This window comes from Pristiophorus japonicus, unplaced genomic scaffold (genome assembly GCF_044704955.1).
Source record: "Pristiophorus japonicus isolate sPriJap1 unplaced genomic scaffold, sPriJap1.hap1 HAP1_SCAFFOLD_488, whole genome shotgun sequence".
Classification (NCBI taxonomy): domain Eukaryota; kingdom Metazoa; phylum Chordata; class Chondrichthyes; family Pristiophoridae; genus Pristiophorus; species Pristiophorus japonicus.
The window spans coordinates 169,590-194,714 of NW_027254393.1; the positions used below are offsets into that span (position 1 = coordinate 169,590).

The 25,125-nt window shown below is 47.9% G+C and overlaps 1 protein-coding gene across 1 annotated transcript; it reads left to right on the plus strand.

The window, feature by feature from the left end:
- Positions 1-11,198: 11,198 nt before the first annotated feature.
- LOC139253269 (guanylate-binding protein 1-like) lies at positions 11,199-25,076 on the plus strand. The gene is made up of 8 exons (XM_070873478.1): positions 11,199-11,269; positions 13,079-13,144; positions 14,434-14,621; positions 16,649-16,891; positions 18,587-18,867; positions 20,511-20,723; positions 21,103-21,205; positions 24,718-25,076. The coding sequence occupies exons 1-8, from the start codon at positions 11,199-11,201 to the stop codon at positions 25,074-25,076; spliced, it is 1,524 nt and encodes a 507-aa protein (XP_070729579.1).
- Positions 25,077-25,125: the final 49 nt, after the last annotated feature.

Genomic DNA, 25,125 nt, shown 5'->3' on the forward strand with positions numbered 1-25,125 from the left:
CACTGTTTATTTAGACTCTGCAGACTGTTCGCTGTAATATGCTGTTTATATAGACGCTGTATACAGTTTGCTGTAATGCACTGTTTATATAGATTCTGTAGACAGTTTGCTGTAGTGCACTGTTTATATAGACTCTGTAGAATGTTTGCTGTAATGCACTGTTTATATAGACTCTGTAGACTGTTTGCGGTAATGTGCTGTTTATATAGACGCTGTATGCAGTATGCCGTAATGCACTGTTTATATAGATTCTGTAGACAGTTTGCTGTAATGCACTGTTTATAAAGACTCTGTAGACTGTTTGCTGTAATGCACTGTTTATATAGACTCTGTAGACAGTTTGCTGTAATGCACTGTTGATATAGACTCTGTGGACTGATTGCTGTAATGCACTGTTTATATAAACTCTGTAGACAGTTTGCTGGAATGCTCTGTTTATATAGACTCTGTCAACTGTTTGCTGTAATACACTGTTTATATTGACTCTGTCGACAGTTTGCTGTAAAGCACGGTTTATATAGACTCTGTAGACTTATTGCTGTAATGCACTGTTTATATAGACTCCGTAGCTAGTTTGCTTTTATGCACTGTTTCTATTGACTCTGGAGACTGTTTGCTGTAAAGCACTGTTTATATAGACTCTGTAAACTGATTGCTGTAATGTACTGATGAGATAGACTCTGCAGACAGTTTGCTGTTAAGCACTGCTTATGTAGACTCTGTAGACTGATTGCTGTAATGCACTGTTTATATAGACTCTGTAGACTGTTGGCTGTAATGTGCTGTTTATAAAGACGCTGTATACAGTTTGCTGTAATGCACTGTTTATATAGACTCCGTAGCCAGTTTGCAGTTATGCACTGTTTATGTAGACTATGTAGACTGTTTGCTGTAATGCACTGTTCATATAGACTCTGTAGACAGTTTGCTGTAATGCACTGTTTGTATAGACTCTGCAGACTGATTGCTGTAATGCACTGTTTATATAGATTCTGTCGACTGTTTGCTGTAATGCACTGTTTATATAGAATCTGAAGACAGTTTGCTGTAATGCGCTATTTATAGAGACTCTGTAGACTATTTGCTGTAATGCACTGTTGATATAGACTCTGTGGACAGTTTGCTGTAATGCACTGTTTGTATAGACTCTGTAGACAGATTGCTGTAATGCACTGTTTGTGTAGACTCTATAGACTGATTGCTATAATACACTGTTTATATAGACTCCGCAGCCAGTTTGCTGTAGTGCACTGTTTATATACACACTGTAGAATGTTTGCTGTAATGCGCTGTTTATATAGACTCTGTCGACTGATTGCTGTAATGCGCTGTTTATATAGACTCTGCAGACAGTTTGCTGTAATGCTCCGTTTATATAGACTCTGTAGGCAGTATGCTGTAATGCACTGTTTATATCGACTCTGTAGACAGCTTGCTGTAATGCACTGATTATATAGACTCTGCAGACTCTTTGCTGTAATGCTCTGTTTACATAGACTGCAGACAGTTTGCTGTAATGCACTGTTTGTATAGACTCTGTTGACTGATTGCTGTAATGCGCTGTTTATATCGACTCTGTCGACTGTTTGCTGTAATACACTGTTTATATCGACTCTGTAGACTGTTTGCTGTAAAGCACTGTTTATATAGACTCTGTAGACTGATTGCTGTAATACACTGTTTATATAGACTCTGAAGACTGTTTGCTGTAATACACTGTTTATATCAACTCTGTCGAAAGTTTGCTGTAATACACTCTTTATATAGACTCTGCAGACAGTTTGCTGTAATGCGCTGTTTATATAGACTCTGTAGACTGATTGCTGTAATGCACTGTTTATATCGACTCTGTCGACAATTTGCTGTAATGCACTGTTTATATAGACTCTGTAGACAGATTGCTGTAATGCGCTATTTATATAGACTCTGTAGACAGTTTGCTGTAATGCACTGTTTGTATAGACTCTGTAGACAGATTGCTGTAATGCACTGTTTATATCGACTCTCCAGGCAGTTTGCTGTAATGCACTTTTTATCTACACACTGTCGGCAGTTTGCTGTAATGCTCTGTTTATATAGACTCTGGAGACAGTTTGCTGTAATGCACTGTTTATATAGACTCCGTAGCCAGTTTGCTGTTATGCACTGTTTCTATAGACTCTGTAGACTGTTTGCTGTAATGCACTGTTTATATAGACTCTGTAAACTGTTTGCTGTAATGTGCTATTTATATAGACGCTGTATACAGTTTGCTGTAATGCACTGTTTATATAGATTCTGTAGACAGTTTGCTGTAGTGCACTGTTTATATACACACTGCAGAATGTTTGCTGTAATGCACTGTTTGTATAGACTCTGTAGGCATATGCAGTAATGCACTGTTTATATAGACTCTGTCGAAAGTTTGCTGTAATGCTCTGTTTATATAGACTCTGTAGACAGTTTACTGTAATGCACTGTTTGTATAGACTCTGTCGACTGATTGCTGTAATGCACTGTTTATATAGATTCTGTAGACTGTTTGCTGTAATGCACTGTTTATATAGACTCTGCAGACAGTTTACTGTAATGCACTGATTGTCTCGACTCTGTAGACAGATTGCTGCAATTCACTGTTTATATCGACTCTGCAGACAGTTTCTGTCAAGCACTGGTAATATGGACTCTGTAGACTGATTGCTATAATGCACTGTTTATATAGACTCCGTAGCCTGTTTGCTGTTATGCACTGTTTATATAGACTCTGTAGACTGTTTGCTGTAATGCACTGTTTATATAGACTCTGTAGACTGTTTGCTGTAATGTGCTGTTCATATAGACGCTGTTGACTGATTGCTGTAATGCACTGTTTATATAGACTCTGTGGACTGTTTGCTGCAATGCACTGTTTATATAGACTCTGCAGACACTTTGTTGTAATGCACTGTTTATATAGACTCTGTAGACAGTTTGCTGTAATGCACTGTTGAGATAGACTCTGTAGAATGTTTTCTGTAATGCACTGTTTATATAAACTCTGTCGACTGTTTGCTGTAATGTGCTGTTTATATAGACGCTGTATACAGTTTGCTGTAATGCACTGTTTGTATAGATTCTGTAGACAGTTTGCTGTAATGCGCTGTTTATATAGACTCTGTAGACTGATTGCTGTAATGCGCTGTTTATATCAACTCTGTAGACAGTTTGCTGTAATGCACTGTTTATATAGACTCTGTAGACTGTTTGCTGTAATGCACTGTTTATATAGACTCTGTAGACTGTTTGCTGTAATGTGCTGTTTATATAGACGCTGTAAACAGTTTGCTGTAATGCACTGTTTATACAGATTCTGTAGACAGTTTGCTGTAATGCACTGTTTATATAGACTCTGTAGACTGTATGCTGTAATGCACTGTTTATATATACTCTGTAGACTGACTGCTGTAATGCACTGTTTATATCGACTCTGTGGGCTGTTTGCTGTCATGCGCTATTTATATAGACTCTGTAGACAGATTGCTGTAATGCATTGTTTATATCGACTCTCTAGGCAGTTTGCTGTAATACTCTGGTTATATAGACTCTGTAGACTGATTGCTGTAATGCACTGTTTATATAGACTCTGTAGATAGTTTGCTGTCATGCACTGTTTATATAGACTCTGTAGACTGTTTGCTGTAATGCCCTGTTTGTATCGACCCTGTAGACTGATTGGTGTAATGCACTGTTTATATAGACTCTGTAGACAGTTTGCTGTGATGCACTGTTTATATGGACTCTGTAGACAGTTTGCTGTAATGCACTGTTTATATAGACTCTGTCGACAGTTTGTTGTAATGCACTGTTTATATAGACTCTGTGCACTGTTTGCTGTAATGCACTGTTTATATAGACTCTGTAGACAGTTTGCTGTAATGCACTGTTTATATAGACTCTTTAGACTGATTGCTATAATGCACTGTTTATATAGACTCTGTAGACAGTTTGCTGCAATGCACTGTTTATACATACTCCGTAGCCAGTTTGCTGTTATGCACTGTTTATATAGACTCTGTAGACTGTTTGCTGTAATGCACTGTTGATATAGACTCTGTAGACTGTTTGCTGTAATGCTCTGTTTATATAGACTCTGTAGACAGTTTACTGTAATGCACTGTTTGTATAGACTCTGTCGACTGATTGCTGTAATGCACTGTTTATATAGATTCTGTAGACTGTTTGCTGTAATGCACTGTTTATATAGACTCTGCAGACAGTTTACTGTAATGCACTGATTGTCTCGACTCTGTAGACAGATTGCTGCAATTCACTGTTTATATCGACTCTGCAGACAGTTTCTGTCAAGCACTGGTAATATGGACTCTGTAGACTGATTACTGTAATACACTGTTTATATAGACTCTGTAGACAGTTTGCTGTAATGCACTGTTTATATAGACTCTGTAGACTGATTGCTGTAATACACTGTTTATATAGACTCTGTATACAGTTTGCTGAAATACACTGTTTATATAGACTCCGCAGCCAGTTTGCTGTTATGCACTGTTTCTATAGACTCTGTAGACTGATTGCTGTAATACACTGTTTATATAGACTCTGTAGACTGTTGGCTGTAATGTGCTGTTTATATAGACGCTGTATACTGTTTGCTTTAATGCACTGTTTGTATAGACTCTGTAGGCAGTTTGCTGTTATGCAGTCTTGATATAGACTCTGTAGACTGTTTGCTGTAATGCACTGTTTATATAGACTCTGTAGACAGTTTGCTGTAATGCACTGTTTATATAGATTCTGTCGACAGTTTGCTGTAATGCAATGTTTATATAGACGCTGTACACTGTTTGCTGTAACGCACTGTTTATCTAGACTCCGTAGACAGTTTGCTGTAATGCACTGTTTATATAGATTCTGTCGACAGTTTGCTGTAATGCACTGTTTATATAGATTCTGTCGACAGTTTGCTGTCATGCGCTGTTTATATAGACTCTGTCGACTGATTGCTGTAATGCGCCGTTTATATCGACTCTGTCGACATTTTGCTGTAATACACTGTTTATATAGACTCTGTAGACTGCTGTAATGCGCTGTTTATATAGACTCTGTAGACAGTTTGCTGTAATGCACTGTTTCTATAGACTCTGTAGACTGATTGCTGTAATGCCCTGTTTGTATAGACCCTGCAGACTGATTGCTGTAATGCGCTGTTTATATAGACTCTGTAGACAGTTTGCTGTAATGCATTGTTTATATAGACTCTGTAGACAGTTTGCTGTAATGCACTGTTTATATAGACTCTGTCGACAGTTTGTTGTAATGCACTGTTTATATAGATTCTGTAGACAGTTAGCTGTAGTGCACTGTTTATATAGACTCTGTAGACTGATTGCTATAATACACTGTTTATATAGATTCTGTAGACAGTTAGCTGTAGTGCACTGTTTATATAGACTTTGTAGAATGTTTATTGTAATGCACTGTTTATATAGACTCTGTAGACTGTTTGCTGTATTGTGCTGTTTATATAGACTTTGTAGACAGTTTGCTGTAATGCACTGTTTATATAGACTCTGTAGAGAGTTTGCTGTAATGCACTGTTTATACAGATTCTGTAGACAGTTTGCTGTAGTGCACTGTTTATTTAGACTCTGTAGAATGTTTATTGTAATGCACTGTTTATATCGACTCTGTAGACTGTTTGCTGTAATGTGCTGTTTATATAGACGCTGTATACAGTTTGCTGTTATGCACTGTTTATATAGACTCTCTCGACTGTTTGCTGTCATGCGCTGTTGATATAGACTCTGTAGACTGTTTGCTTAATGCGCTGTTTATATAGACTGTAAGGACTGATTGCTGTAATGCGCTGTTCATATCGACTCTGTCGTTGGTTTGCTGTAATGTACTGTTTATATAGACTCTGTAGACAGTTTGCTGCAATGCTCTGTTTATATAGACTCTGGAGATTATTTGCTGTAATGCACTGTTGATATAGACTCTGTGGACAGTTTGCTGTAATGCGCTATTTATATAAACTCTGCAGACAGTTTGCTGTAATGCACTGTTTATATAGACTCTGTAGACTGATTGCTGTAATGTGCTGTTTATATAGACTCTGTAGACTGATTGCTATAATACACTTTTTATATAGACTCCGTAGCCAGTTTGCTGTTATGCACTGTTTCTATAGACTCTGTAGACTGTTGGCTGTAATGTGCTGTTTATATAGACGCTGTATACAGTTTGCTGTAATGCACTGTTTATATAGATTCTGCAGACAGTTTGCTGTAATACACTGTTTATAAAGACTCTGTAGACTGATTGCTGTAATGCGCTGTTTTTATCGACTCTGTAGACAGTTTGCTGTAATGAACTGTTTGTGTAGACTCTGTAGACAGTTTGCTGTTATGCACTGTTGATATAGACTCTGTAGACTGTTTGCTGTAATGCACTGTTCATATAGACTCTGCAGACAGTTTGCTGTAATGCACTGTTTATGTAGATTCTGTCGACAGTTTGCTGTAATGCAATATTTATATAGACTCTGTAGACTGATTGCTGCAATGCACTGTTTATATAGACTCTGCAGACAGTTTGTTGTAATGCACTGTTTATATAGACGCTGTACACTGTTTGCTGTAACGCACTGTTTATATAGACTCTGTAGACAGTTTGCTGTAATGCACTGTTTATATAGACTCTGTAGACTGATTGCTGTAATACACTGTTTATATAGACTCTGTAGACAGTTTGCTGTAATACACTGTTTATATAGACTCCGTAGCCAGTTTGCAGTTATGCACTGTTTATGTAGACTCTGTAGACTGTTTGCTGTAATGCACTGTTTATATAGACTCTGTAGACAGTTTGCTGTAATGCACTGTTTATATAGATTCTGTCGACAGTTTGCTGTCATGCGCTGTTTATATAGACTCTGTAGACTGATTGCTGTATTGCGCTGTTTATATAGACTCTGTAGACAGTTTGCTGTAATGCACTGTTTATATAGACTCTGTAGACAGTTTGCTGTAATGCACTGTTTATATAGACTCTGTTGACAGTTTGCTGTAATACACTGTTTATATAGACTCTGTAGACTGTTTGCTGTAATGCACTGTTTATATAGACTCTGTAGACTGATTGCTGTTATTCACTGTTTATCTAGAATCTGTAGACAGTTTGCTATAATGCACTGTTTATATATACTCTGTAGACAGTTTGCTGGAATGTACTGTTTATATAGACTCTGCAGACAGTTTGCTATAATGCACAGTTTATATAGACTCTGTAGACAGTTTGCTGTAAAGCACTGTTTATATAGACTCTGTAGACTGATTGCTGTTATGCACTGTTTATATAGACTCTGTAGACTGTTTGCTGTAATGCACTGTTGATATAGACTCTGTGCACTGTTTGCTGTAATACACTGTTTATATAGACTCTGTAGATAGTTTGCTGTAATGCACTGTTTATATAGACTCCGTAGCCAGTTTGCAGTTATGCACTGTTTATATAGACTCTGTAGACTGTTTGCTGTAAAGCACTGTTTATATAGACTCTGTAGAATGTTTGCTGTAATGCACTGTTTATATCGACTCTGTAGAATATTTGCTGTAATGCACTGTTTATATAGACTCTGTCGACTGTTTGCTGTAACGTGCTGTTTATGTAGACGCTGTATGCAGTTTGCTGTAATGCACTGTTTATATAGATTCTGTAGACAGTTTGCTGAAATGCACTGTTTATAAAGACTCTGTAGACTGTTTGCTGTAATGCGCTGTTTATATAGACTGTGTACACTGATTGCTGTAATGCACTGTTTATATCGACTCTTTAGACAGTTTGCTGTAATGCACTGTTTATATAGACTCTGTAGACAGTTTGCTGTTATGCACTGTTGATACAGACTCTGTAGACTGTTTGCTTTAATGCACTGTTTATATAGACTCTGTAGACTGTTTGCTGTAATGTGCTGTTTATATAGACGCTATAAACAGTTTGCTGTAATGCACTGTTTATATAGATTCTGTAGATAGTTTGCTGTAATGCACTGTTTATATAGACTCTGTAGACAGTTTGCTGTAATGCACTGTTTATATAGATTCTGTAGACAGTTTGCTGTAATGCACTGTTTATATAGACTCTGTAGACAGTTTGCTGTTATGCACTGTTGATACAGACTCTGTAGACTGTTTGCTGTAATGCACTGTTTATATAGACTCTGTAGACTGTTTGCTGTAATGTGCTGTTTATATAGACTCTGTAGACAGTATGCTGTAATGCACTGTTTATATAGACTCTGTAGACTGACTGCTGTAATGCACTGTTTATATAGACTCTGTGGACTGTTTGCTGTAATGTGCTGTTTATATAGACTCTGTAGACAGTTTGCTGTAATGTACTGATTATATAGACTCTGCAGACAGTTTGCTGTAATGCACTTTATATCGACTCTCTCGACTGTTTGCTGTCATGCGCTGTTTATATAGACTCTGTCGACTGATTGCTGTAATACACTGTTTATGTAGACTGTAGACAGTTTGCTGTAATGCACTGTTTATATAGACTCTGTAGACCGTTTGCTGCAATGCTCTGTTTATATAGACTCTGTAGACAGTTTGCTGTAATGCACTGTTTATATCGACTCTGTAGACAGTTTTTTGTAATGCACTGTTTATATAGACTCTGTCGACAGATTGCTGTAATGCACTGTTTATATCGACTCTGTAGACTGATTGCTGTAATGCACTGTTTATATAGACTCTGTAGATAGTTTGCTGTAATGCACTGTTTATATAGACTCAGTAGACCGTTTGCTGCAATGCTCTGTTTATATAGACTCTGTAGACTGATTGCTGTAATGCACTGTTTATATAGACTCTGTCGACTGATTGCTGTGATGCACTGTTTATATAGACTCTGTAGACTGATTGCTGTAATGCACTGTTTATATAGACTCTGTAGATAGTTTGCTGTAATGCTCTGTTTATATAGACTCTGTAGACAGTTTGCTGTAATACACTGTTTGTATAGACTCTGTCGACAGATTGCTGTAATGCACTGTTTATCTGCACTCTGTCGGCAGTTTGCTGTAATGCTCTGTTTCTATAAACTCTGTAGACTGATTGCTGTAATGCACTGTTTATATAGACTCTGCAGACTGTTTGCTGTAATGCACTGTTTATATAGATTCTGTAGACAGTTTGCTGTAATGCACTGTTTATATAGACTCTGCAGACTGTTTGCTGTAATGCACTGTTTATATAGATTCTGTAGACAGTTTGCTGTAATGCACTGTTTATATAGACTCTGCAGACTGTTTGCTGTCATGCACTGTTTATATAGACTCTGTAGGTAGGTTGCTGTAATGCACCGTTTATTTCGACTCTGTAGACTGTTTGCTGTCATGCACTGTTTGTATAGACTCTGTAGACTGATTGCTGTAATGCACTGCTTATATAGTTTCTGTAGACAGTTTGCTGTAATTCACTGTTTATATAGACTCTGCAGACTGTTTGCTGTCATGCACTGTTTGTATAGATTCTGTAGGCTGATTGCTGTAATACACTGTTTATATAGACTCAGTAGACTGTTTGCTGTAATGCGCTGTTTATATAGACTCTGTAGACTGATTGCTGTAATGCGCTGTTCATATCGACTATGTCGACAGTTTGCTCTAATGCACTGTTTATATAGACTCTGTAGACAGTTTGCTGCAATGCTCTGTTTATATAGACTCTGTAGACAGTTTGCTGCAATGCTCTGTTGATATAGACTCTGTGGACAGTTTGCTGTAATGCGCTATTTATATCGACTCTGTCGAATGTTTGCTGTAATGCACTATTTATATAGACTCTGTAGACTATTTGCTGTAATGCACTGTTTATAAAGACTCTGTAGACTGTTTTCTGTAATGCGCTGTTTATATAGACTCTGTAGACTGTTTGCTGTAATGCACTGTTTATAAAGACTCTGTAGACTGTTTTCTGTAATGCGCTGTTTATATAGACTAGACTGATTGCTATAATGCACTGTTAATATAGTCTCTGTAGACTGTTTTCTGAGACACCAGCCCTGCCTTCAAATCATTAGCTGACACAGTGCTGTCAAGAGATACTCTTGACCTTTAGCTGGTTTCTGACTGGACAGCCGCTACCCAATAATGGGGTTCATTGTTTTACCTGTGATAGCACGAACCGGGTAATGATCAGCATTCTCATCTCTGGGTCAGAACGTCTTGGGTTTATCAGAACATCAGAAATAGGAACAGGCCATTCAGCCCCTCGAGCCTGCCTCACCATTCAATTAGAGCACAGCTGATCTTCAACCACAACTCCCTTGCTTCCCTTAATATTCAAAAATCAATCAATCTCTGTCTTGAATATACTCAAGAATTCATGTCCCACTCCTGTGATTTGAGCCCCTGATCTAAGCCGACACTCCCGCTACCAGTACTGAAGGAGTGCAGCACTGCCAGTGTGGGACTGAGCGCCCCCTGACACACAGAGCAGCAAGGTTTATGGAAACAAGAACTGTGCACAGTGTTCCAAGTGTGGTCTAACCAAGGTATATGGAGACCAGAACTGTGCACAGTGCTCCAAGTGTGGTCTAACCAAGGTATATGGAGACCAGAACTGTGCACAGTGCTCCAAGTGTGGTCTAACCAAGGTATACGGAGACCAGAACTGTGCACAGTGCTCCAAGTGTGGTCTAACCAAGGTATATGGAGACCAGAACTGTGCACAGTGTTCCAAGTGTGGTCTACCAAAGGTATATGGAGACCGGAACTGTGCACAGTGCTCCAAGTGTGGTCTAACCAAGGTATAGGGAGACCAGAACTGTGCACAGTGCTCCAAGTGTGGTCTACCCAAGGTATAGGGAGACCAGAACTGTGCACAGTGCTCCAAGTGTGGTCTACCCAAGGTATAGGGAGACCAGAACTGTGCACAGTGCTCCAAGTGTGGTCTACCCAAGGTATAGGGAGACCAGAACTGTGCACAGTGCTCCAAGTGTGGTCTACCCAAGGTATAGGGAGACCAGAACTGTGCACAGTGTTCCAAGTGTGGTCTAACCAAGGTGTATGGAGACCAGAACTGATAGAGGGGACCTGGTCAGTTGAAGGGGAGCAGGTTTTATCAGGGATTCTACTCCGTCTAATATTAATCCTCTGCTGCAGCTCCTCGTGATTCTCACCCTCGGGTCATCTGCCCTGGAGAAGCATCATGGGTCGACTTGCTCGTGAAACCAAGGTGCAGACAAAGACTGTTCTCCAGGAGCTGGACCGTCAGATATGGTAAGGAACATCAAACCATCACTTGGGAGAATTGACCCCGGGATAATGACAGAGAGTGGATAATTCCACCCGTGCTGTTCCTGCCCTGAGAGTGTTTGATGGGACAGTGTAGAGGGAGCTTTACTCTGTATCTAACCCGTGCTGTACCTGCCCTGGGAGTGTTTGATGGGACAGTGTAGAGGGAGCTTTACTCTGTATCTAACCCGTGCTGTACCTGCCCTGGGAGTGTTTGATGGGACAGTGTAGAGAGAGCTTTACTCTGTATCTAACCCCCTGTACCTGCCCTGGGAGTGTTTGATGGGACAGTGTAGAGGGAGCTTTACTCTGTATCTCACCCCCTGTACCTGCCCTGGGAGTGTTTGATGGGACAGTGTAGAGAGAGCTTTACTCTGTATCTAACCCCGTGCTGCACCTGCCCTGGGAGTGTTTGATGGGACAGTGTAGAGGGAGCTTTACTCTGTATCTAACCCCCTGTACCTGCCCTGGGAGTGTTTGATGGGACAGTGTAGAGGGAGCTTTACTCTGTATCTAACCCCCTGTACCTGCCCTGGGAGTGTTTGATGGGACAGTGTAGAGGGAGCTTTACTCTGTATCTAACCCCCTGTACCTGCCCTGGGAGTGTTTGATGGGACAGTGTAGAGGGAGCTTTACTCTGTATCGAACCCCCTGTACCTGCCCTGGGAGTGTTTGATGGGACAGTGTAGAGGGAGCTTTACTCTGTATCTAACCCCGTGCTGTACCTGCCCTGGGAGTGTTTGATGGGACAGTGTAGAGGGAGCTTTACTCTGTATCTAACCCCCTGTACCTGCCCTGGGAGTGTTTGATGGGACAGTGTAGAGGGAGCTTTACTCTGTATCTAACCCGTGCTGTACCTGCCCTGGGAGTGTTTGATGGGACAGTGTAGAGGGAGCTTTACTCTGTATCTAACCCGTGCTGTACCTGCCCTGCGAGTGTTTGATGGGACAGTGTAGAGAGAGCTTTACTCTGTATCTAACCCCCTGTACCTGCCCTGGGAGTGTTTGATGGGACAGTGTAGAGGGAGCTTTACTCTGTATCTCACCCCCTGTACCTGCCCTGGGAGTGTTTGATGGGACAGTGTAGAGAGAGCTTTACTCTGTATCTAACCCCGTGCTGCACCTGCCCTGGGAGTGTTTGATGGGACAGTGTAGAGGGAGCTTTACTCTGTATCTAACCCCCTGTACCTGCCCTGGGAGTGTTTGATGGGACAGTGTAGAGGGAGCTTTACTCTGTATCTAACCCCCTGTACCTGCCCTGGGAGTGTTTGATGGGACAGTGTAGAGGGAGCTTTACTCTGTATCGAACCCCCTGTACCTGCCCTGGGAGTGTTTGATGGGACAGTGTAGAGGGAGCTTTACTCTGTATCTAACCCCGTGCTGTACCTGCCCTGGGAGTGTTTGATGGGACAGTGTAGAGGGAGCTTTACTCTGTATCTAACCCCCTGTACCTGCCCTGGGAGTGTTTGATGGGACAGTGTAGAGGGAGCTTTACTCTGTATCTAACCCGTGCTATACCTGCCCTGGGAGTGTTTGATGGGACAGTGTAGAGAGATCTTTACTCTGTATCTAACCCGCTGTACCTGCCCTGGGAGTGTTTGATGGGACAGTGTAGAGGGAGCTTTATATAATTTAAGCCTTGGATTGCATGATTTATAGGGGCCGAATGGGAGTGAGTTACTGGCTGGAATCTAATTAAGGGCTTCAAGGGGTGTGGCAGTTTAATGAGAATATCAGTGCCTGAGAAGCAGTTTATTAATTCTATGTGATATATAATACAAAATATCAATATCCTCCTCAGCAGTGTCTTTGTCTTCAACAGCCAGGGGACCATTAACCAACAGTCCATGAGGGACCTCCAGTATCCTTTCCTCGCTAGGCCTGTCTACCCAGAATTCCTCAGTCAGGGCCATCGCAGAGCAACGGAGATTCCCGGCCTAGTTGTTTGGGCTTACTACCCATTCTGCGTGGTCTCTCAGAGAACACAAGAACTGCGATTGGTCCAGCCAGTTCTGGAGGTGAATGGCTAAACCTGTTGCCACCAAATCAGCTCACATTTGCAAACCCTGCAAATATAATATTACAGTAGAGTGTCTCGTATCTCTCAGCCCCCTGTCCCTCAGGGAGATATCTGTACACTGACTGGTATCTCTCAGCCCCCTCTCCGTCAGGGAGATATCTGTACACTGACTGGTATCTCTCAGTCCCCTCTCCCTCAGGGAGATATCTGTACACTGACTGGTATCTCTCAGTCCCCTCTCCCTCAGGGAGATATCTGTACACTGACTGGTGTCTCTCAGCCCCCTCTCCCTCAGGGAGATATCTGTACACTGACTGGTGTCTCTCAGTCCCTCTCCCTCAGGGAGATATCTGTACACTGACTGGTGTCTCTCAGTCCCCACCCTCAGGGAGATATCTGTACACTGACTGGTGTCTCTCAGTCCCCTCTCCCTCAGGGAGATATCTGTACACTGACTGGTGTCTCTCAGCCCCTCTCCCTCAGGGAGATATTTGTACACTGACTGGTGTCTCTCAGTCCCCACCCTCAGGGAGATATCTGTACACTGACTGGTGTCTCTCAGTCCCCTCTCCCTCAGGGAGATATCTGTACACTGACTGGTGTCTCTCAGCCCCTCTCCCTCAGGGAGATATTTGTACACTGACTGGTGTCTCTCAGTCCCCTCTCCCTCAGGGAGATATCTATACACTGACTGGTGTCTCTCAGTCCCCTCTCCCTCAGGGAGATGTCTGTACACTGACTGGTGTCTCTCAGTCCCCTCTCCCTCAGGGAGATATCTGTACACTGACTGGTGTCTCTCAGTCCCTCTCTCTCAGGGAGATATCTGTACACTGACTGGTGTCTCTCAGTCCCTCTCTCTCAGGGAGATATCTGTACACTGACTGGTGTCTCTCAGTCCCCTCTCCCTCAGGGAGATATCTGTACACTGACTGGTGTCTCTCAGTCCCTCTCTCTCAGGGAGATATCTGTACACTGACTGGTGTCTCTCAGTCCCACTCTCAGGGAGATATCTGTACACTGACTGGTGTGTCTCAGTCCCACTCTCAGGGATATGCCTGTACACTCTCAGTGTATCTCCCAGTCCCGTCTTGCTGTCCCATTGATTCCTCGGCCCTTGACTGACCGACCAGCTTTGTGACGGAACTCGCGAAGCGCATTCAGGTGAAGTCACAGCCGGATGGGGGCGAGGAGCGAGATTTTATCCAGTTCTTTCCTGACTTTGTGTGGTCATTGCGCGACCTGACCTTGGATTTGGAGATTAATGGAACCGATGTGACTGCAGACCAATATCTGGAGAACAGTCTGCGACTCAGGAATGGTATGTGGTATCACAACACACATCGAGCATGTCATCGTATAGATAGGGTGTGGCAGGGGCAGGGAGTGTGAGTAACCGAGGGAGGAGGTGAGGTAGACTGAGAGATGGATAGAGAGAGCGAGAAGAGAGAGCGTGACAGAGAGAGAGAGAGACAGAGAGAGAGAGAGAGACAGAGAAAGAGACAGAGCCAGGGAGAGACAGAGAGAGAGAAAGAGATGGAGAGAGAGGCAAAGAGATACACACAGATATTGAGAGAGAGAGAGAGAGACAGATATACAGTTTTGGAGCGATAGATAGTGTGACAGGGACAGATGGAGAAACATAAAGAGGAACAGATGGAGAGTGAGAGAAGGGGGGGATCCTCAGTCTGGGGGGAGGGGGTGATGTGGGAGGGGGGTCCTCAGTCTGGGGGGAAGGGGTGATGTGGGAGGGGGAATCCTCAGTCTGGGGGGAAGGAGTGATGTGGGAGGGGGAATCCTCAGTCTGGGGGGAGGGGGTGATCCTCAGTCTGGGGGGAGGGGGTGATGAGGGAGGGGGTGATGAGGGAGGGGGGATCCTCAGTCTGGGGGGAGGGGGTGATGTGGGAGGGGAGATCCTCAGTCTGGGGGGAGGGTGTGACGTGTGAGGAGGGGATCCTCAGTCTGGGGGGAGGGGATGATGTGGGAGGGGGGATCCTCAGTCTGGGGGGAGGGGGTGATGTGGGAGGGGGATCCTCAGTCTGGGGGAGGGGGTGATGTGGGAGGGGGATCCTCAGTCTGGGGGGAGGGTGTGATGTGTGAGGAGGGGATCCTCAGTCTGGGGGGAGGGGGTGATGTGGGAGGGGGATCCTCAGTCTGGGGGGAGGGGGTGATGTGGGAGGGGAGATCCTCAGTCTGGGGGAAGGGTGTGATGTGTGAGGAGGGGATCCTCAGTCTGGGGGGAGGGGGTGATGTGGGAGGGGAGATCCTCAGTCTGGGGGGAGGGGGTGATGTGGGAGGGGAGATCCTCAGTCTGGGGGGAGGGGGTGATGTGGGAGGGGGGATCCTCAGTCTGGGGGGAAGGGGTGATGTGGGAGGGGGGATCCTCAGTCTGGGGGGACGGGGTGATGTGGGAGGGGAGATCCTCAGTCTGGGGGAAGGGGGTGATGTGGGAGGGGAGATCCACAGTCTGGGGGGAGGGGGTGATGTGGGAGGGGGGATCCTCAGTCTGGGGGGAGGGGGTGATGTGGGAGGGTGGAATCCTCAGTCGGGGGGAGGGGGTGATGTGGGAGGGGAGATCCTCAGTCTGGGGGGAGGGGGTGATGTGGGAGGAGGGAATCCTCAGTCGGGGGGAGGGGGTGATGTGGGAGGGGGGATCCTCAGTCTGGGGGGAGGGGGTGATGTGGGAGGGGAGATCCTCAGTCTGGGGGGAGGGGGTGATGTGGGAGGGGGGATCCTCAGTCTGGGGGGAGAGGGTGATGTGGGAGGGGGAATCCTCAGTCTGGGGGGAGGGGGTGATGTGGGAGGGGGGATCCTCAGTCTGGGGGGAGGGGGTGATGTGGGAGGGGAGATCCTCAGTCTGGGGGGAGGGGGTGATGTGGGGGGGGGAGATCCTCAGTCTGGGGGGAGAGGGTGATGTGGGAGGGGGATCCTCAGTCTGGGGGGAGGGGGTGATGTGGGAGGGGGGATCCTCAGTCTGGGGGGAGGGGGTGATGTGGGAGGGGAGATCCTCAGTCTGGGGGGAGGGGGTGATGTGGGAGGGGGAATCCTCAGTCTGGGGGGAGGGGGTGATGTGGGAGGGGGGATCCTCAGTCTGGGGGGAGGGGGTGATGTGGGAGGGGAGATCCTCAGTCTGGGGGGAGGGGGTGATGTGGGGGGGGAGATCCTCAGTCTGGGGGGAGGGGGTGATGTGGGAGGGGGATCCTCAGTCTGGGGGGAGGGGGTGATGTGGGAGGGGGGATCCTCAGTCTGGGGGGAGGGGTGATGTGGGAGGGGGGAGGGGGTGATGTGGGAGGGGGGAATCACTGATCTGCCGTTGTGACACCGCTCTGATTCCCGGTGTTCCGACAGAGACGACTGAGCGAGACCAGGATTACAACAACCTGCGGAGGTGTATCCGGAACTACTTCCCGACACGCCGCTGCTTCGGGTTCGTGTGCCCCGCAACGCGGAAGGATCTGAAACAGCTCCAGGAGTTGGCTGACGACCAACTGGACCAGGAATTCGTGGCGGAGTTCCGCAAGTTCTCCGAGTACATTTACACCTCCGGGAAGGTTAAGACGGTGCTTGGTGGCCACCAGGTCACGGGCAGGAGTGAGTACACGGATGTTGGCCACACCTGAAGTCTGCATTGACTTCTGTTCCCTCCCTCTCCTCCATCTCCCAGCTTCCTCCCCGATCTTCCAGCTCCCCTTCCCATGTATCCAACACGTATGGGAACCCAGACAGAGAACGTCTGGAGAGAAAGATAGAACTTGCATTTAATGTCCTCAGCACGTCTCAAGGCCAGTGATGTACTTTTAGCAGCGTCATCACTTAGTAATGTAGGATACTGTACCATCGGGAGTGAATGGGAAGGGGTTGGGTCCATTGGGATTCTGCACAATGGGAGTGAATGGGAAGGGGTTGGGTCCATTGGGATTGTGTAAAATGGGAGTGAATGGGAATGGGTTGTGTCCATTGGGATTGTGTACAATGGGAGTGAATGGGAAGGGGTTGGGTCCATTGGGATTGTGTATAGTGGGAGAGAACGGGAAGGGATTGGGTCCATTGGGATTGTGTACAGTGGGAGTGAGTGGGAAGGGGTTGGGTCCATTGGGATTGTGTACGGTGGGAGAGAACGGGAAGGGATTGGGTCCATTGGGATTGTGTACAGTGGGAGTGAATGGGAAGGAGTTGGGTCCATTGGGATTGTGTAAAATGGGAGTGAATGGGAAGGGGTTGTGTCCATTGGGATTGTGTACAATGGAAGTGAATGCGAAGGGGTTGGGTCCGTTGGGATTCTGTACAATGGGAATGAATGGGAAGGGGTTGGGTCCATTGGGATTGTGTACAATGGGAGTGAATGGGAAGGGGTTGGGTCCATTGAGATTCTGCACAATGGGAGTGAATGGGAAGGGGTTGGGTCCATTGGGATTCTGCACAATGGGAGTGAATGGGAAGGGGTTGGGTCCATTGGGATTGTGGACAGCGAGGGTGAATGGGAAGGGGTTGGGTCCATTGGGATTGTGTACAATGGGAGTGAATGGGAAGGGATCGGGTCCATTGGGATTGTGTACAATGGGAGAGAATGGGAAGGGGTTGGGTCCATTGGGATTGTGTACAGTGGGAGTGAATGGGAAGGGGTTGGGTCCATTGGAATTGTGTACAGTGGGAGTGAATGGGAAGGGATCGGGTCCATAGAGATTGTGTACAATGGGAGAGAATGGGAAGGAGTTGGGTCCATTGGGATTGTGTACAATGGGAGTGAATGGGAAGGGATCGGGTCAATTGGGATTGTGTACAATGGGAGAGAATGGGAAGGGATCAGGTCCATTGGGATTGTGTACAATGGGAGTGAATGGGAAGGGATCGGGTCCATTGGGATTGTGTTCAATGGGAGTGAATGTGAAGGGGTTGGGTCCATTGGGATTGTGTACAATGGGAGAGAATGGGAAGGGGTTGGGTCCATTGAGATTGTGTACAATGGGAGAGAATGGGAAGGGGTTGGGTCCATTGGGATTGTGTACAATGGGAGTGAATGGGAAGGGATCGGGTCCATTGGGATTGTGTACAATGGGAGAGAATGGGAAGGAGTTGGGTCCATTGATTGTGTACAATGGGAGAGAATGGGAAGGGGTTGGGTCCATTGATTGTGTACAATGGGAGTGAATGGGAAGGGGTTGGGTCCATTGATTGTGTACAGTGGGAGATAATGGGAAGGGATCGGGTCCATTGATTGTGTACAATGGGAGAGAATGGGAAGGGGTTGGGTCCATTGATTGTGAACTCCTCCATCTTCTACCTCAGGGTTGATCCACTTGGCCATGACCTACGTGGACGCCATTGCTAAAGGCGAGCTGCCTTGTGTGGAGAGTGGAATAGCAAGAATGGCGGAGCTCGAAAACTCCGCCGCTGTCAAGAGAGCGCTGGAATACTATGACCGCAAGGTGGCAGCGATTGCCCAGCCTCCAGCGCACATTGACGAACGTCTCACCGATCTGTTCACTTATTACCACAACGATGCTAAGAAGGTTTTCATGAAACATTCTCTAAAGGATGACACAGGGAAACATAACTGGAAATTAGAGGTGATTTTTGGCTGTCTGGTGATTTCTTTTCTCCTCATCACACTAACAGGATCCTTATTCTCCACAATTCAGGTCAAAGAATGATGGACGTGACTCAGGGACTTGGGTTACAGTACAGGTATCTAACTGAGGGAGAGGGGACTGAGAGACACCAGTCAGTGTACAGATATCTAACTGAGGGAGAGGGGACTGAGAGACACCAGTCAGTGTACAGATATCTCCCTGAGGGAGAGGGACTGAGAGACACCAGTCAGTGTACAGATATCTCCCTGAGGGAGAGGGACTGAGAGACACCAGTCAGTGTACAGATATCTCCCTGAGGGAGAGGGACTGAGAGACACCAGTCAGTGTACAGATATCTCCCTGAGAGAGAGGGACTGAGAGACACCAGTCAGTGTACAGATATCTCCCTGAGGGAGAGGGACTGAGAGACACCAGTCAGTGTACAGATATCTCCCTGAGGGAGAGGGGACTGAGAGACACCAGTCAGTGTACAGATATCTAACTGAGGGAGAGGGGACTGAGAGACACCAGTCAGTGTACAGATATCTCCCTGAGGGAGAGGGACTGAGAGACACCAGTCAGTGTACAGATATGTCCCTGAGGGAGAGGGGACTGAGAGACACCAGTCAGTCTACAGATATCTAACTGAGGGAGAGGGACTAAGAGACACCAGTCAGTGTACAGATATCTCCCTGAGGGAGAGGGACTGAGAGACACCAGTCAGTGTATAGATATCTCCCTGAGGGAGAGGGACTAAGAGACACCAGTCAGTGTACAGATATCTCCCTGAGGGAGAGGGACTGAGAGACACCAGTCAGTGTACAGATATCTCCCTGAGGGAGAGGGACTAAGAGACACCAGTCAGTGTACAGATATCTCCCTGAGGGAGAGGGGACTGAGAGATACCAGTCAGTGTACAGATATCTCCCTGAGGGAGAGGGGACTGAGAGACACCAGTCAGTGTACAGATATCACCCTGAGGGAGAGGGTACTGAGAGACACCAGTCAGTGTCCAGATATCTAACTGAGGAAGAGGGGACTGAGAGACACCAGTCAGTGTACAGATATCTTCCTGAGGGAGAGGGACTGAGACACACCAGTCAGTGTACAGATATCTCCCTGAGGGAGAGGGACTGAGAGACACCAGTCAGTGTACAGATATCTCTCTGGTGTCTCTCAGTCCTTCTCTCTCAGTCAGTGTACAGATATCTCCCTGAGGGAGAGGGTCTGAGAGACACCAGTCAGTGTACAGATATCTCCCTGAGGGAGAGGGGACTGAGAGACACCAGTCAGTGTACAGATATCTCCCTGAGGGAAAGGGGACTGAGAGACACCAGTCAGTGTACAGATATCTCCCTGAGGGAGAGGGGACTGAGAGACACCAGTCAGTGTACAGATATCTCCCTGAGGGAGAGGGGACTGAGAGACACCAGTCAGTGTACAGATATCTCCCTGAGGGAGAGGGGACTGAGAGACACCAGTCAGTGTACAGATATCTCCCTGAGGGAGAGGGGACAGAGAGACACCAGTCAGTGTACAGATATCTCCCTGAGGGAGAGGGGACTGAGAGACACCAGTCAGTGTACAGATATCTCCCTGATGTCCTGGGTCATTGTCTCATTATTTCTTCCTGTTCCCAGGAGTCCTTGAGATCCCGGTATGGCTCAATAGTTGCCAAGGTTGAAAGTGAATCACTAGAAAGATGTGAGGCGTTGCTGTTGGAAGTGATGGGATCAGCAATGAAGAACTTGGGTTCTGGTTATTATTTGAGACCTGTGGGATATCGGGAGTTGGAGGACGCACTGGAGATCGGCATCAAGCAATTCAAGGCTCAGACTGTCGAGGAGGTGAAGGTCAGTCCACCACTTTCCTTTCTGTCTTTCTCCACTTCTCCATTCCTCCCTATGCTTTTCTCTTTCTGACACTCCCTCTCTGTCTCCTTCTCTCCATTTCTGTTCTCTTCATAATTCGCTTTCTGTCTCTCTCTGCACCCCACGTCTCTGATAGATGGAGAGTCAGTGATAGGGGAGTGTGTACATGGGCTGTGGGAGGATTAAATGGGTGGGGAGAGTCAGTGATAGGGGAGTGTGTACATGGGCTGTGGGATGATTAAATGGGTGGGGAGAGTCAGTGATAGAGAAGAGTGATATTTGGGTGAGCTGTGTTGTTGCCAGTTGACTCCCTGTTCTATTGGATGGTTGACTGTGACTGTGGAACCTTCTCTCTGTCCAGGGAACTGATGTCCTCGCCCACTTGCTTCGCACGGTGAAGCCCTACTTAGCCGCAGTGCTGATGATGGACAGCATGATGCCCGAGAAGGAGCACTCAGTGCCTGGTGAGAGAGGTGATTTGCAGGGGGTGCCGAGGGGGGTTTGGGGTTGAGCCGACACACCCAGGAGATGAGGCGGAGGGTTAGCGGGGCAAAGCTGAGGGATGTGGTGGGCTAGCGAGACGCTGCAATGGTACACGCCAATCCTGCTCTGTGGCAGTGTGGCTCAGCACACGCCAGGGAATGGCACTGAGCACCACACACAGGCCGGGAATGGCACTGAGCTCCACACACAGGCCGGGGAATGGCACTGAGCACCACACACAGGCCAGGGAATGGCACTGAGCACCACACACAGGGTGGGGATGGCACTGAGCTCCACACACAGGCCGAGAATGGCACTGAGCTCCACACACAGGGTGGGAATGGCACTGAGCTCCACACACAGGCCGGGAATGGCACTGAGCACCACACACAGGCCGGGAATGGCACTGAGCTCCACACACAGGGTGGGAATGGCACTGAGCTCCACACACAGTCCGGGAATGGTCCTGAGCTCCACACACAGGCCGGGAATGGCACTGAGCACCACACACAGTCCGCGAATGGTCCTGAGCTCCACACACAGGCCGGGAATGGCACTGAGCTCCACACACAGGCCGGGAATGGCACTGAGCACCACACACAGTCCGGGAATGGTCCTGAGCTCCACACACAGGCCGGGAATGGCACTGAGCTCCACACACAGTCCGGGAATGGTCCTGAGCTCCACACACAGGCCGGGAATGGTCCTGAGCTCCACACACAGTCCGGGAATGGTCCTGAGCTCCACACACAGGCCGGGAATGGTCCTGAGCTCCACACACAGGCCGGGAATGGCACTGAGCTCCACACACAGGCCAGGGAATGGCACTGAGCTCCACACACAGGCCGGGAATGGCACTGAGCACCACACACAGGGTGGGAATGGCACTGAGCTCCACACACAGGCCGGGAATGGCACTGAGCACCACACACAGGGTGGGAATGGCACTGAGCTCCACACACAGGCCGGGAATGGCACTGAGCTCCACACACAGGCCAGGGATGGTCCTGAGCACCACACACAGGCTGGGAATGGTCCTGAGCTCCACACACAGGCCAGGAATGGCACTGAGCTCCACACACAGGACGGGGATGGTCCTGAGCTCCACACACAGGACGGGGATGGCACTGAGCTCCACACACAGGCCAGGGAATGGCACTGAGCTCCACACACAGGACGGGGATGGCACTGAGCTGTACACACAGGACGGGGATGGCACTTAGCTCCACACACAGGCCGGGAATGGCACTGAGCTCCACACACAGTCCGGGAATGGCACTGAGCTCCACACACAGGCCAGGGAATGGCACTGAGCACCACACACAGTCCGGGAATGGCACTGAGCTCCACACACAGGCCGGGAATGGCACTGAGCTCCACACACAGTCCGGGAATGGTCCTGAGCTCCACACACAGTCCGGGAATGGCACTGAGCTCCACACACAGTCCAGGGATGGCACTGAGCTCCACACACAGGCCGGGAATGGCACTGAGCTCCACACACAGGCCAGGGAATGGCACTGAGCTCCACACACAGGCCGGGAATGGCACTGAGCACCACACACAGGACGGGGAATGGCACTGAGCTCCACACACAGGCCAGGGAATGGCACTGAGCTCCACACACAGGGTGGGAATGGCACTGAGCTCCACACACAGGCCAGGGAATGGCACTGAGCTCCACACACAGGCCAGGGAATGGCACTGAGCTCCACACACAGGGTGGGAATGGCACTGAGCACCACACACAGTCCGGGAATGGCACTGAGCACCACACACAGGCCAGGGAATGGCACTGAGCTCCACACACAGGGTGGGAATGGCACTGAGCTCCACACACAGGGTGGGAATGGCACTGAGCACCACACACAGGCCAGGGAATGGCACTGAGCTCCACACACAGGGTGGGAATGGCACTGAGCTCCACACACAGGGTGGGAATGGCACTGAGCACCACACACAGGCCAGGGAATGGCACTGAGCACCACACACAGGCCAGGGAATGGCACTGAGCTCCACACACAGGGTGGGGATGGCACTGAGCACCACACACAGGGTGGGAATGGCACTGAGCACCACACACAGGCCGGGAATGGCACTGAGCACCACACACAGGCCAGGGAATGGCACTGAGCTCCACACACAGGGCGGGGATGGCACTGAGCACCACACACAGGCCGGGAATGGCACTGAGCTCCACACACAGGACGGGGATGGTCCTGAGCTCCACACACAGGCCGGGAATGGCACTGAGCTCCACACACAGGCCAGGGAATGGCACTGAGCTCCACACACAGTCCAGGGATGGTCCTGAGCTCCACACACAGGCCGGGAATGGCACTGAGCACCACACACAGGCCAGGGAATGGCACTGAGCTCCACACACAGGACGGGGATGGTCCTGAGCTCCACACACAGGCCGGGAATGGCACTGAGCTCCACACACAGGCCAGGGAATGGCACTGAGCTCCACACACAGGACGGGGATGGTCCTGAGCTCCACACACAGGCCGGGAATGGCACTGAGCACCACACACAGGCCGGGAATGGCACTGAGCTCCACACACAGGCCGGGAATGGCACTGAGCTCCACACACAGGCCAGGGAATGGCACTGAGCTCCACACACAGGACGGGGATGGTCCTGAGCACCACACACAGGACGGGGAATGGCACTGAGCTCCACACACAGGCCAGGGAATGGCACTGAGCTCCACACACAGGACGGGGATGGTCCTGAGCTCCACACACAGGCCAGGGAATGGCAGTGAGCTCCACACACAGGCTGGGAATGGCACTGAGCTCCACACACAGGCCAGGGAATGGCACTGAGCACCACACACAGGCCGGGAATGGCACTGAGCTCCACACACAGGCCAGGGAATGGCACTGAGCTCCACACACAGGCTGGGAATGGCACTGAGCTCCACACACAGGCCAGGGAATGGCACTGAGCACCACACACACGCCAGGAATGGCACTGAGCACCACACACAGACCAGGAATGGCACTGAGCACCACACACAGACCAGGAATGGCACTGAGCACCACACACAGGCCGGGAATGGCACTGAGCACCACACACAGGCCGGGAATGGTCCTGAGCTCCACACACAGGCCGGGAATGGCAATGAGCACCACACACAGGCCGGGAATGGTCCTGAGCTCCACACACAGGCCGGGAATGGCACTGAGCACCACACACAGGCCGGGAATGGTCCTGAGCTCCACCCTGACCCATCAAACACTCCCAGGGCAGGTACAGCACAGGGTTAGATACAGAGTAAAGCTCCCTCTACACTGTCCCCATCAAACACTCCCAGGGCAGGTACAGCACGGGGTTAGATACAGAGTAAAGCTCCCTCTACACTGTCCCATCAAACACTCCCAGGGCAGGTACAGCACGGGGTTAGATACAGAGTAAAGCTCCCTCTACACTGCCCGAGATGTAATGACGTCGGGTGTCACAACTTTGTCATGTATTTTTTGAATAGTTTTACATGCTTTGATTGAAAATCTCTGGATGGCGGACTGGAAGAGACAATCCAGGGAAGAGCAGAGAGAGGAGGAGGAGCGGCTGAGGACTGAGGAGGCGCTGAGACAGATGAAGGAGCAGTTCGAGGAGGAGATGGAGAAGAGCTGGCTTCAGCTGAAGGAGGCCACGGAACGTAAGCAGGCGGAGAGGGCAAAGTACTTGTCCGAGAGGCGTGAAACGGAGGAGCAGAAGATGATTGACAACTACAAACGCTTCAGCCGAGAATGGGAACGGATATTGAATTACAAGCTGTGGTACTATTTCTGCAACTATTGCAGGATGTTGATGGGGAACTTTCGAGAGTTTCTTCATTTGTGACGAGGTCAGGACAGTCCTGAACCTCGAACTGATCTGCCCTTCGCAACCT

Bases quoted from the DNA above. Each gene is read 5' to 3' on its own strand.
- LOC139253269 (XM_070873478.1), top strand. From the start codon at position 11,199: ATGGGTCGACTTGCTCGTGAAACCAAGGTGCAGACAAAGACTGTTCTC. The intron at 18,868-20,510 runs GTGATTTTTGGC...TCCTGTTCCCAG, and splicing joins AACATAACTGGAAATTAGAG to GAGTCCTTGAGATCCCGGTA. The intron at 21,206-24,717 runs GTGAGAGAGGTG...TTTTTTGAATAG, and splicing joins GAAGGAGCACTCAGTGCCTG to TTTTACATGCTTTGATTGAA.